This window comes from Trichechus manatus, unplaced genomic scaffold (genome assembly GCF_000243295.1).
Source record: "Trichechus manatus latirostris isolate Lorelei unplaced genomic scaffold, TriManLat1.0 scaffold00126, whole genome shotgun sequence".
NCBI classification, from domain to species: domain Eukaryota; kingdom Metazoa; phylum Chordata; class Mammalia; order Sirenia; family Trichechidae; genus Trichechus; species Trichechus manatus.
This window is the reverse complement of record NW_004444062.1, coordinates 5,289,494-5,302,650: the sequence shown is the minus strand read 5'-3', so window position 1 is coordinate 5,302,650 and position 13,157 is coordinate 5,289,494. Positions and strand designations below refer to the sequence as shown.

Below are 13,157 nucleotides of genomic sequence, written 5' to 3'. Positions count from 1 at the left end.
GGTTTCCTTTGCCCTTGCTAGTCCTCTACTTCACCAAACATAGTGTCCTTCTCTAGAGATTGATTCCTCTTGATGATGTGTCCAAAGCAAGCGAGTCGGACAATGTTCTGTTGTGATCCATAAGGTTTTCGTTGCCTTCTTCCTGGTCAATCTTAGTCTGGAAACTCTTTTGAAACCTGTTCACTATGGGTGACTCTGCTGGTATTTGAAATACAGTGGCATAGTTTCCAACATCATAGCAGCATGCAAGCTGCCACAATAGGACAAACTGACAGATGGATGGTGTAGACATTAGGGCTAAAAAGAAGGGTGCTGGATGTAGTGAACTGATGAGAAATGAAATTAAAAAATGTAGGCAGGAGCCAGAAAAAGAGGTGTCTTTTATGCTACATCCTAGTACTATTTAATAATCTTTTTCTCTTTCATATTTAAAATAAAAATAGTATTTATTGAACACTTACTATCTGCCAGTCTCTGTTGTACATGCCTTACAAGTATTAACTTATTTAATACAATCCATGAAGTAGATACTATCATTACGCTGTTTCATACATACAAAAGAGGCAACAGGTTCAGAAGGTTAAATAACTTGTCCCATGTCACACAGCTATATTTAAACTCAGTCTGGCTCCAGAAACTAAACTATTAACTAATTGCTCTGCCTCTCATTAATACGTGATTCCTCAAATATTAAAACTGTTAAATTTTTCAAAGGTTATTTGGAGGCTCTAAATTCTGTACAATATTTCTGTTTATTCTTGTTTTAGAATCATGTTGTTTAATTGTCATGGTTTCTAATGTTTTAATATCTAAATGTACTTTTGCTTGCACTGTTTTCTTTTTCAGATTTGGGTTTTTTTTTGTAATTACTGCCTATTTATTCAAGTGAATTTTCACAGTAATTTTTGAACTAAAAATTTGGGATTTGAAAATTTTGATTAAAACTGCATAAAATTTGTAAATTAAATTGGGAAACTCTCAGTGTTTCCATTTAGAAAATGCTATACTTTTCATTCAAGTGTTCTTTCAAATCTGTCAATACATTTGTATAATTTTCTCAAAATAGGTCACATATTTATTGTTAAGATTATTCTTAACACATGTCATAATTTTTGTGAAGAGTAGTATTTTACTACTTCTAAATTTTTGTGAAGAGAGGTATTTTATTATTTCTAACTCTTTATTATCGGTATTTAAAACTTCAATGTACCTGTATATAAATTTTGTTTTTTCTGAAATAGGAAATAATAAAATTACTACTCAAAAACTACAGAAATAGAATAGGTATTTACCTTATTCAAAACATTCCAAAAAGATTTGGGTCAGTATGGAATGCTGCACAGAAAATATGGCATTTTTATTCATTTGGATTTGTTGTTCGTGTTCTGGTTACACATTCAAACTGTTGTCACCGATGCATCTTCATCTAATTTTTTCATAACGAGAGAGAACTAAGCGTGTTGGTGACTGTAATAGAGCCACCTCCCTCAAATTACGTTGCTCTCCATGACCCATCCTAAGTCTCACAGTTCAAGCTAATCATTGACAGAGCTTTACAATCACAAGCTTTTACTGAAGCGTTGTTAAGACAGTCCAGCAGTTAGTGGCAAATGAAGCCAGGCTGTGCGGCAGGATCTCCAGGGAATGAATGGATTTTCTTCAGCACTGATGAAAGAAACACATGCTATAGGAAAACAATGTCCAACGGGGGACTGCAAAGATCTGTCATCCTGTCAGCATTTATGCTTCTACGCGCTGTTACTGGATTCTCTGGAGAAGGAAGTGCTGTATGGTCTAAAAATCCTCATTTTAGTCCGGTAAATGAAAGTCAGCTGTTTCTCTATGACACTTTTCCTAAAAACTTTTTCTGGGGTGTTGGGACTGGAGCATTTCAAGTGGAAGGGAGTGGGAAGAAGGATGGAAAAGGACCCTCTATATGGGATCAGTTCATCCGTACACACCTGAAAAACGTCAACAGCACGAATGGTTCCAGTGACAGCTACATTTTTCTGGAAAAAGACTTATCGGCCCTGGATTTTTTAGGAGTTTCTTTCTATCAATTTTCAATTTCCTGGTCAAGGCTCTTCCCTGATGGAATAGTAGCAGTTGCCAACGCAAAAGGTCTCCGGTATTATAATACTCTTCTCGATGCTCTGCAACTCAGAAACATTGAACCTATAGTTACTTTATACCATTGGGATTTGCCTTTGGCATTACAAGAAAAACATGGGGGGTGGACAAATGAAAGCACGATAGATATCTTCAATGACTATGCCACATACTGTTTCCAGACGTTTGGGGACCGTGTCAAATACTGGATTACAATTCATAACCCATATCTAGTTGCTTGGCATGGGTATGGTACAGGTATGCATGCCCCTGGCGAGAAGGGAAAGGTAGCAGCTGTCTATGCTGTGGGACACAACCTCATCAAGGTACTGTACAGCTGGCTTCCTATTGTAGTTTCAGAATGTAAGGAGCATGAGTTAGAAACAGTAAGAAATTTACCTTCTGTTTAAATAATCCTATTTTTATTAAAATCAACTCAACTAATTTTAGGCTAATGCACAAGTTCCATCTTCAAATTTCAAATTCAAAAATTTATTTAGAGTAGTGTGTGTTTTATTTATATAAGCTAATATCAATGTATTAATCTAGTTGGTTTAATTTGTACTTTGAGACTATTTTAAAATCCACAATTACACATTAGAGTGTGAGAAAGTTTACTTTTATTTTGTGGGAAAACCAGTATTTTACAAATGCAGTTGGTGAAACCCTTCTCTGTCAACATGCAACTATTTCAAGATCACGTTAAGACAAGATCATTTCCAATGTGTATTTGTTGTTAGTGTTGCTATTCTTAGTGCTATTCTTATTTAGCTATAGTAAACTAAATAAATGTTACCTAACTGATACATATGAAATATAGGAATTGAAATAAGTGTACTTCAAAGTTGGTTTTATTTGTATTACGTTGCAGGAAAGATGAGATTAATTTTCATGGGAGTTAAAATTAAACAAGTAATATAAAAATAGGGAAAAACATACTACAGTAAGTATTTTAAAACAGTATATTTCAAAACCCAGAGTTTATGTTGGTAAAAGTTAAAATTATTAAAACAATAGTGAAAATGCAAGCAAAATACACAGTAGCTAATATTTATTGAGTGCTCACTACATGCCACAGACCACATTAAGCACTTACGTGTGCTATCAAATTTAATCCTCATGACAACCTTAAGAACTAGGTCCTATTATTATCCCCATTCTAAAGATGAAGAAGCTGAAGCTTAGTGAGGTTAAATAACTCACCCAAGGTTATAGAGTAAAATGCAGCTGTTGTGAACATAGGATTTATAAATGAACGACATAATTAAATGCTAAATATCTTTATTTAAGAACTTTAAAAAAGAGTAACCTTTTAGGAATTTGCAACAGTTTAGCTTTACATTGAGGCTGCCAAAAACTGGAAGCAGGTGTAATTTTTTAAGTCAAATAGATTACTTGGGGAAATCAAATTACTCTGAACACCTGTTATAGTTTGAAAATTAAAAAAAAAAACTTTATTAATAGGGAATGTGCTCGAAGGAATAACTTAAATTTTGAATAATCAAATTGTTAAGTATACAGAAATAGAAAATGTATAGAAACAGAAAATTCCTCCATAACTAAATTTTTTACTTCCTTTCCTTTCGAACTTTCTGGATTATTATACATGTGCACTTGTTCTATGGTTTTAATCATATCTGCCCTTTCAGTAAACAAATTGCATTTTTTCCAAGTTTATTTGCATATGTTTGAATAGAGTTGTATATAGAACATATTATTAATGTGTGAATAAACTTTGATTTGGCCAAATAAGACCGTAAGGGGAGAAAATATACAGCTATTAAGATTATGCATATGTAAGTTAGAAAAAAATGCTCCTGTTTTGTAGTTTTTTAAAATCATTAAAATAATACATGCTCATGTAAATTTTTTAAAAATCAGATTGTACCAAAGGATACAAAGTATAAAAGTTAAATCCCTCTTTCCCTCTCCAACTTGTCAGTCCCAACTCCAAGGGACAGTTAATGATTTCTTATATATTCCTTTTAAAGTTTTCTGTGCAAATACATGTAGGTATGTTTAGCCTTTTCATAAAGAAACATATTCTAAATTGTTAAAACATTTTTGGTTACCTGGAAAAATGTTAACAATTAGAATTTTCATTTAAAACATGTTTCGGTGATATATTTAAAGCCTTAAGAACTGCCTATAAGATAAAAATAAACAAAAATGGTTTTAAGTAACAAATAAATATTAATCCGAAACTTAGCTGACAAAATGCTGTATTTTCAGATGTTTTTCATTTCCTTCTAATTCAAGATAAGCTTTTACCTTTAACACAGAATTAGCACTTTCCAGTAGTGAGGTAAATTTTGTTGCTTTAAATTGAGGGATTATGTTTTTTAAATTATTGTGTTTTCCAAATAATTTCTTCCATTTTCTTAAAATTTCTAAATCGTGAACCTAACTAAATGGTGTAAAGGGTCCCTTGAAATCAGCCAGAAAGTGAAATACACTGTATACCCAGTGACTTATAGCCCCAGAGAGAAATTTTGCAATGATTTGGTAGCCTGAGGTGAACTCATTTTTCCCAGTTGTCTCTTCTCTCGTCCTTTCTTTACATAGAAAAGAGTAAACTGATATTTTATGTTGCCATGAAGTCTCTCTTCCTTACTGTGCCACCCTGTAGCCCAGAAGAAGCACTCTTTCAGTTTTTAGTTTTTAGTCAAAGACCATTTGTTGACTTAAATCAGCCTAATATAAAACTGTATTTGTGGATAATTAGACCACCTTATTCCCCAATCCTCAGATACTAAAAAGATTTTGTGCTTGCTTCCTCATACCATATGGTACTTTTCCATCTCCCCAACTAGACTGAGAGTTCCTTGAAAAGAGAGGCTATTCTTTATTTGTCATTATGTTCCCAGCACCTACCACAGTATTTGGTACATACTAGGTACAAACGTGTGTTGAATGAGTAGTTCAGAATTTCTGTCTTAAACTTGTAGTCAAAGAGCCAATCTCAAATTCAATCTTTAAGTTTCATTGCATTATTGCTAATTTTGAAATGTTGCCAGTATTTATGGTGTATTAGGATTCTTTGGGCTGTGAGTAATAGAACCTAATTCAGGCTGCTTAAGCAAAAAGGAGCAATTTTCTGAATCTGTAGCCAACACACAAGGATGACTGAACCCAGGAACCAGGACAGCCTCAGAATGCCCTCTGTCTCTGTCTCTCATCTCCATTATTCTTGTGGGTTGATGTCATTCTCTCCTTTGTAAAGGAAAGATTTCTCTCTCCCAAGTTTACTTTTTTAAACCCCAGAGATGGACTCTGGCCTGTTTGGGCCATGTTCTCATCCCTCAGATTAGCAAAGTCCCAGGTGTTCATGAAGGTGTCCAAGGATTCACATTAGTAAAGGCAGTAAAGTATATGGTTTCATTCTATTTTTAAATCAATAAAAATACATAATAATCCATATTTGTAGATTCCACCCTTAAAATGGAGCATTTGAGAGCCTCTGAGTAAGCATGCACAGAGATTGGAAGAGATGAGTTTATTGGTGAGATGGTAACTCATTCAGTTTATTACTCCACTGAATACTGCCAACTTCCATGATGGTTTTAACCATTCATGTATTTAAATTGTTATTTTTTATAGATAAACACTGCTTACTTTATACCAAGATTTGTGAACCTCGGCACTGTTGGCATTTTGGGCCAGATAATTCTTAGTTGTAGGGGGCTGGCCTGTGCATTTTAGGGTGTTAGCAGGATCCCTGGCCTCTCCCCACTAGAAGGCAGTAGAATTCTAACACCCTCCACCCCCCGTGTTATGACAACCAAACATGTCTCTAGACATTGCCAAATGTCTCCTCGAAAGCAAAATTGTCTTCCATTGAGAACCATTGATTCATACCCATGATAAAAAACTGTTTAAAGACATGCAACAAAGAATACTGAAATATAACCAGTTAGTGAGGGGTATAAAAATGGTAATAATTTTACAAATTTACCTCAAGAAGATTTTCACTAGGTCTGTAAATTGCATGCATCATCTCAAAACTCATTTAGAGCCTCTCAGGATGTTTTTGGAGGAAAACTAATGTTTAAAAACATTAAAGGGGGAAATAATGTTGATTATTATATCTAGCTTGACTTTTCACATTTTGGGAATCAAGGCTGTCCTTGCTGGCTTTGCATTATTTGTGAAATACTTGGAAAGAACTGCCCCAAACTCTCTCTCTTTTATAGTCATTTACAAACAAAACATTAAACTTTATTTAAAACTTGTCCTTTTTTTAAAGCAAACTTCAAGAATTCAAATAAAATGTTGCAAAGGCAATTTTTATCCATTTTTACTGCCATAACATCATGTTTCATGAAATTTTGTTTGTTGTTGCATATCCAAATACCACATGTACTATTATTTACTAAAACATTTTTCTTTAAAAATTTTATTTTGAAAGGAAACTTTATATCCCACTATAAATGAGAAACTAGTATTTTCTAATGACCTTAAAATAAATTCATAATATTTAAAAAAAATTCATCTGTGTGTCACCAAATGTTATCTCCCATATAAAAAGAAGTAGGTTTACCAGACGTACACATCACTGAATGTATAAATTTCATTTGCATTTTAATATGCATTTAGTCCTAAAATCAAACACAATAAGTCATTTAAAAATTTGCCAAAAATTATTTTTCTTAAATAACTAAAGTAACTTAAATAACATGCATTATTTATTAAATGGGAAAAATACCAATGTTTATGTTTTTGTGTAATGGACACTTTAAATATTCATAATTTATTATATAAATATTTAAAATTCCTTTTAAAAAAAACTTACAATATAATCTTTAAAAAAATGTACTTATGTGAAATAAAATATATGTCAATACTTTTTTGTATACCACACACAAATGATGAAATGTCTTTTTAAATTCCTGAGGGGCTCAAGAGATTGCTTAATATGTGAAAGAGGCTCTTAGGACAAGAAATGTTGGGAAACCCTAATCTTGGTCAAGGCCTCGCCAACTTGTTCCTAAGCCTGCATTTCTTCCTTGTTTTTCCACCTTTTTGAGGAACTTTGTCTTAATACTCTTTCTGCCATCCCCTCAGAAAAGCTTACACAATGCTGGGCTTATGTTAGGTATTTGATAAATAATTAAATGGATTATTTTCTATTTAAGGAAGATCTTCCTTGTCCCAGAAAGGATTTAAAGCTGCAGTTGTATAAAAGTGGATTGCAGACATACACACACCAACACATACTCTGGCATAAACATCATATAGTGTTTTCAGAACATGCAAATAAATTACATAAGCCTCTTTCTATTAAAAATTTTACTGTTAAAACCCAATCTTGACACTATGCTAAGTGAAATAAGTCAGACACAAAAGGACAAATATTGTATGATCCAACTTACATGAAATATCTAGAACAGGCAAATGCGTAGAGACAAAAGTGGTGATCATAGGCTGGGAGAAAGGGAGAATGGAGAGTTATTGCTTAAGGGGTGCTGAGTTTCTGTTTGAGGTGATGAAAAACTTGGGAATAGTGGTGATGGTTTCACAAAATCAATGCCATTTAATTGTACACTTAAAAATGATTAAAATGTAAAACTTTTAATTATATATATTTTACCAAAATAATTTTTTAAAAAAAGGGCCAGGACAAAAAGAAGGCCTAGTTTAAAAAAATAAATAAATAGATAGATAGAGAGATAGAGAGATAGATATAGCTGAACAATGTTGACGATTATTAAGGCTAGGTGATATGTACATAAGAGTTCATTATATTATTCTTTCTATTCTTGTGTAGTATGACAAATTCCAAAATTTAAAATAAAATAAGATGGTAAAGAGATATTTTTTATTTAAAAATGAAAGAAAATAAAACAACCATCTTATTTAGTAATCTTAAAGGCTCTGTCGAAATTCTTAACCAAAATTTAGAGTCAAAACTATAAAAACAGCTGTGAAAAAGTCACCATTCACATGATTAATAGCTAAGCCTTCTTTGCCAACAGACTGCTGCAACTGCTTTCTTGGCCATCAAGAAGGCTTCATGTTTAGATCAAATGTCGTTTTTAACCCTCTTCCTTCCCTACCAAGTGTAATCTTTTGAGGTGAAAATACTAGCAGGAGCCTTTTTAGCTTGTTTTGGTTAGATAGAAGCAAAATCTTCAGGGGTCATCTGAAATTTTATTTTCATGAAAAAAATAAAGGAATTTTTTACCATTCTTGTTAAAATTGAGAAATTGAGTTGCAAAAGAATAATATACTGAAATTAATTTTTGCTAAGTCTTATAGCTAAAAACTAACCCAAGTTTTTCTGTCAATGAAGGATAGAAAAAAAAGGTTAAAAAAAAAAAGTATTATTTTCTACCACCCACGATCTCTCTCCACTCCCACACCAACCACAAAAAAAAAAGAACACAGAAGAGGGGAAGAGAACCGACACAGAATGGTCTCAATTCTTAAAGTGGAGAATTGAGACAATTATAGATAATTTTTAGACATTCTATCATACTATCCTTAATAATTATTATAAGAAGAGGAATATTTTACTGCACACCTACTGTAGTGTCAAAAACTGTATGAGGTACTTTTCATATATTATCTCATTTAATTCCCGTATCAACTTTGTTAGGGAGTTATTATTATACCCATTTTACAGTTGATAAAACTGAGGCCCGGAGACATTTTGCCTGAAGTTACACAGCTGTTAAGTGTCAGAGCCAAAATTCAAATCAGATCTGCATGAATCCAAGCTAGCTAGTAAGGTTTAATGACATGAATCAGCTATTAGCTTCAATAAAAAAGAACAATTTACAGGCTCAAAACCCATGTTAGCCACTTGTATTGATGCTGACCTAACATATAGTTGACTTGACTTCGCTTATTTAATAAGACTGAAACCACCTATCTACATGTTTTACTTGTCCACAAAATCTATGAACCATTTATCGCCTGACTCACATGTTAACTATGGGGTTTTTCAATGGCCGTATGATTTTAATCCACCACTTCTCTGTCAGTTTGTTATACTATGGTGGTTTGCTTGTTGCTATGATGCTGAAAGCTATGCCGCCAGTATCTCCAATACCAGCAGGTCACCCATGGCGGACAGGTTTCAGTGGAGCTTCCAGACTAAGACAGACTAGGAAAAATGACCTAGCAATCTACTTCTGAAAAAACTGGCCAGTGAAAACGCCATGGATAGCCACAGAACATTGTCTGATATAATGCTGGCAGATGAGCCCCTCAGGTTGGAAGCTACTCAAAATATAACCAGGGAAGGGCTACCTTCTCAAAGCAGAGTCGACCTTAATTTACATGGATGGAGTAAAGCTTTCGGGACCTTCATTTTCTAATGTGTCATGACTCAAAATGAGAAGAAACAGCTGCAAACATCCATTAATAATTAGAATGCGGAATGTACAAAGTATGAATCTAGGAAAATTGGAAATTGTCAAAAATGAGATGGAACACCTGAAGATCAATATCCTAGGCATTAGTGAGCTGAAATGGTCTGGTATTGGCCATTTTAAATCAATCGTATGGTCTACCATGCCAGGAATGGAAAATTGAAGAGGAACGGCATCACATTTATCTATGAAAAGAACATTTCAAGATCTATCCTGAAGTACAACACTGTCAGTGATAGGATAATATCCATACCCCAACAAGGAAGACCAGTTAATACGACTATTATTCAAATTGACACACCAACCACTAATGCCTAAGATGAAGAAATTGAAGATTTTTACCAACTTCTGCCATCTGAAATTGATCAAACATGCAATCAAGATGCGTTGATAATTACTAGTGATTGGAATGCAAGAGTTGGAAAAAAAAAAGAAAAAGGATCGATAGTTGGAAAATGTGGCCTTGGTGATTGAAATGATGCTGGAGATCACAGGATAGAATTTTGCAAGACCGATGACATATTCATTGGAAATACCTTTTTTCAACAACATGAATGGCAACTATACATGTGGACCTCACCAGATGGAATACACAGGAATCAAATGGATTACATCTGTGGAAAGAGGCAACAGAGAAGCTCAATATCATTAGTCAGAACAAGGCCAGGGGCCAGTTGCATAACAGACTGTCAGTTGCTCATATGCAAGTTCAAGTTGAAGCTGAAGAAAGTTAAAACAAAGCCACGAGAGCCGAAGTATGACCTTGAGTATATTCCACCTAAATTTAGAGATCATCTCAAGAATAAATTTGATGCACTGAACACTAGTGACTGAAGACCAGATGAGTTGTGGGATGACGTCAAAGACATAACACGTGAAGAAAGCAAAAAGTCATTAAAAAGACCAAAACAAACAAACAAGCGAAAGAAAACCCAAGCCCGTTGCCGCTGAGTCAATTCCAACTCATAGCGACCCTATGTGACAGAGTAGAACTGCCCCACAGGGTTTCCAAGGAGCAACTGGTAGATTCGAACTACTGACCTTTTGGTTAGCAACCTTAGCTCTTAACCACTGCACCATCAGGGCTCCATTAAAAAATACAGAAAAGAAAAAAAGACAAAAATGGACGTCAGAAGGGACTCTAAAACTTGCTGTTGAACATAGAATAGCTAAAGTGAAAGGAAGAAATGATGAAGTAAAAGAGTTGAACAGAAGATTTTAAAGAGCAGGTGAGAAGACAAAGTAACAAAATGTGCAAAGACCTGGCATTAGAAAACCAAAAGAAAAGAACACACTTGGCATTTCTCAAACTGAAAGAACTAAAGAAAAAAATTAAGCAATATTGAAGGATCCTAGGTGCAAAATATTGAACGACGCAGGAGCATCAAAAGAAGATGAGAGGAATTAGAGAGACACTGTACCAAAAAGAATTGGTCAATGTTCAGTCATTTCAGAGGTAGCATATAATCAAGAACCAATGGTACTGAAGGAAGAAGTCCAAGCTGCACTGAAGGCATTGGTGAAAAACAAGTCTCCAGGAATTGACAGAATACCAACTGAGATGTTTCAACAAATGGATGCAACCCTGGAAGCTCTCACCCACCTATGCCGAGAAATGTGGAAGACAGCTACCTGGCCAACTGACTGGAAGAGACCCATATTTGTGCACATTCCAAAGAAAGATGATCCAACAAAATGCAGAAATTATCAAACAATATCATTAATATCACCCCAACCAAATCAGACCCACTGCTGTCAAGTCGATTCCAACTCATAGCGACTCCATAGGGTTTCCAAGGCTGTAAATCTCTACAGAAGCAGACTGACACATCTTTCTCCCGAGGAGCCACTGGTGGTTTCAAACTACTGCCACTTTTCAGTTAGCAGTCAATTGCTTTAACCACTGGGCAACCAGGGCTCCTTCATTAATATCACGTGCAAGTAAAATTATGCTGAAGATAATTCAAAAGTGGTTGCAGCAGTACATCCACAGGGAACTGACAGAAATTCAAGCCAGATTCAGAAGAGGACGTGGAACCAGGGATATCATTGTTGATTTCAGATATCTTGGCTGAAAGCAGAGAATACCAGAAAGATGTTTACATGTTTACCTGTGTTTTATTGACTATGCAAAGACATTGGACTGTGTGGATCATAACAAATTATGGATAACATTACAAAGAATGGGAATTCCAGAACACTAACTTGTGCTTTCAGAACTTGTACATAGACCAAGAGGTAATTGTTCAAACAGAACAAGGGGATAGTGTATGGTTTAAAATCAGGAAAGGTGTGCATCAGGGTTGTATCCTTTCACCATACTTATTCAATCTGTATACTGAGTAAATAATCCTAGAAGCTGGATTATACGAAGAAGAACTCAGCGTCAGGATTGGAGGAAGACTCATTAACAACCTGTGTTATACAGATGACAAAACCTTGCTTGCCGAAAGTGAAGAGGACTTGAAGAGCACTTACTGATGAAGATCAAAAACTACAGCCTTCAGTATGGATTACACCACAACATAAAGAAAACAAAAATCCTCATAACTGGACCAATAAGCAACATCATGATAAACGGAGAAAAGATTGAAGTTGTCAAGGATTTCGTTTTACCTGGATCCACAATCAACGTCCATGGAAGCAGCGGTCAAGAAATCCAAAGACATATTGCATTGGGTAAATCTACTGTAAAAGATCTCTTTAAAGTGTTAAAAAGCAAAGATGTCACCTTGAGGACTAAGGTGCACCTGACCCAAGCCATGCTATTTTCGAACGACCCATATGCATGCGAAAGCTGGACAATAATAAGGAAGACTGAAGAAGAATTGATGCCTTTGAATTATGGTGTCAGTGAAGAATATAGAATATACCAGGGACTGCCAGAAGAATGAACCTATCTGTGTTGGAGGAAGTACAGCCAGAATGCTCGTTAGAAGCGAGGATGGCAAGACTTCATCTCAAATACTTTGGATGTGTTATCAGGAGGGACTGGAGAAGGACATCACGCTTGATAAAGTAGAGTGTCAGTGAAAAAGAGGAAGACCCTCAACTAGATGGACTGACACAGTGTCTGCAACAATGGACTCAAACATAGCAATGATTGTGAGGATGGTGCAGGACTGGGCAGTGTTTTGTTCTGTTGTATATTTCAACACTCTGAGTCGGAACTGATTCATTGGCACCTAACAGCGACATGATTTTAATTTTAATTTTCCTAAAACTTTCTGTGTCCCCACTGTTATAAGAACTCAAGAAAAGCTTTCAACACAGAAGAAAACATTCTTTGATGGTTACCAGAGTGGGGAGGGTGGGAGAGGAGTATTCACTAACTAGATAGTAGGTAAGAATTATCTTAGGTGAAGGGAAGGACAGCACACACTACAGAGGAAGTCAGCACAGCTGGACTAAACCAAAAGCTAAGAAGTTTCCTGAATACAACCAAATACTTCGAGGGACAGAGTAGCAGGGGCGCGGGTCTGGGGACCATGCTTTCTGGGGACATCCAGGTCAATTTGCATAACAAAGTTTATTAAGAAAATGTTCTGCATCCCATTTTGGTGAGTGGCATCTGGGGTCTTAAAAGCTGGTGAGCAGCCATCTAAGATGCATCAATTGGTCCCAACCCACCTGGAGCAAAGGAGAATGAAGAACACCAAAGACACAAGGAAA

At 35.2% G+C, this 13,157-nt stretch overlaps 1 protein-coding gene across 2 annotated transcripts in view; it reads left to right on the top strand.

Annotated features, from left to right (window-relative positions):
- The first annotated feature begins 1,490 nt into the window (after window positions 1–1,490).
- KLB (klotho beta) overlaps window positions 1,491–13,157 on the top strand; it is a 39,165-nt gene continuing 27,498 nt past the window's right edge. For both annotated transcript variants that reach the window (XM_004384669.2, XM_004384670.2), the window contains exon 1: window positions 1,491–2,435. In XM_004384669.2, coding sequence (XP_004384726.1) covers window positions 1,611–2,435 — 825 coding nt within the window. In that variant the 5' untranslated portion in view covers window positions 1,491–1,610. The remainder of the gene's footprint in view (window positions 2,436–13,157) is intronic.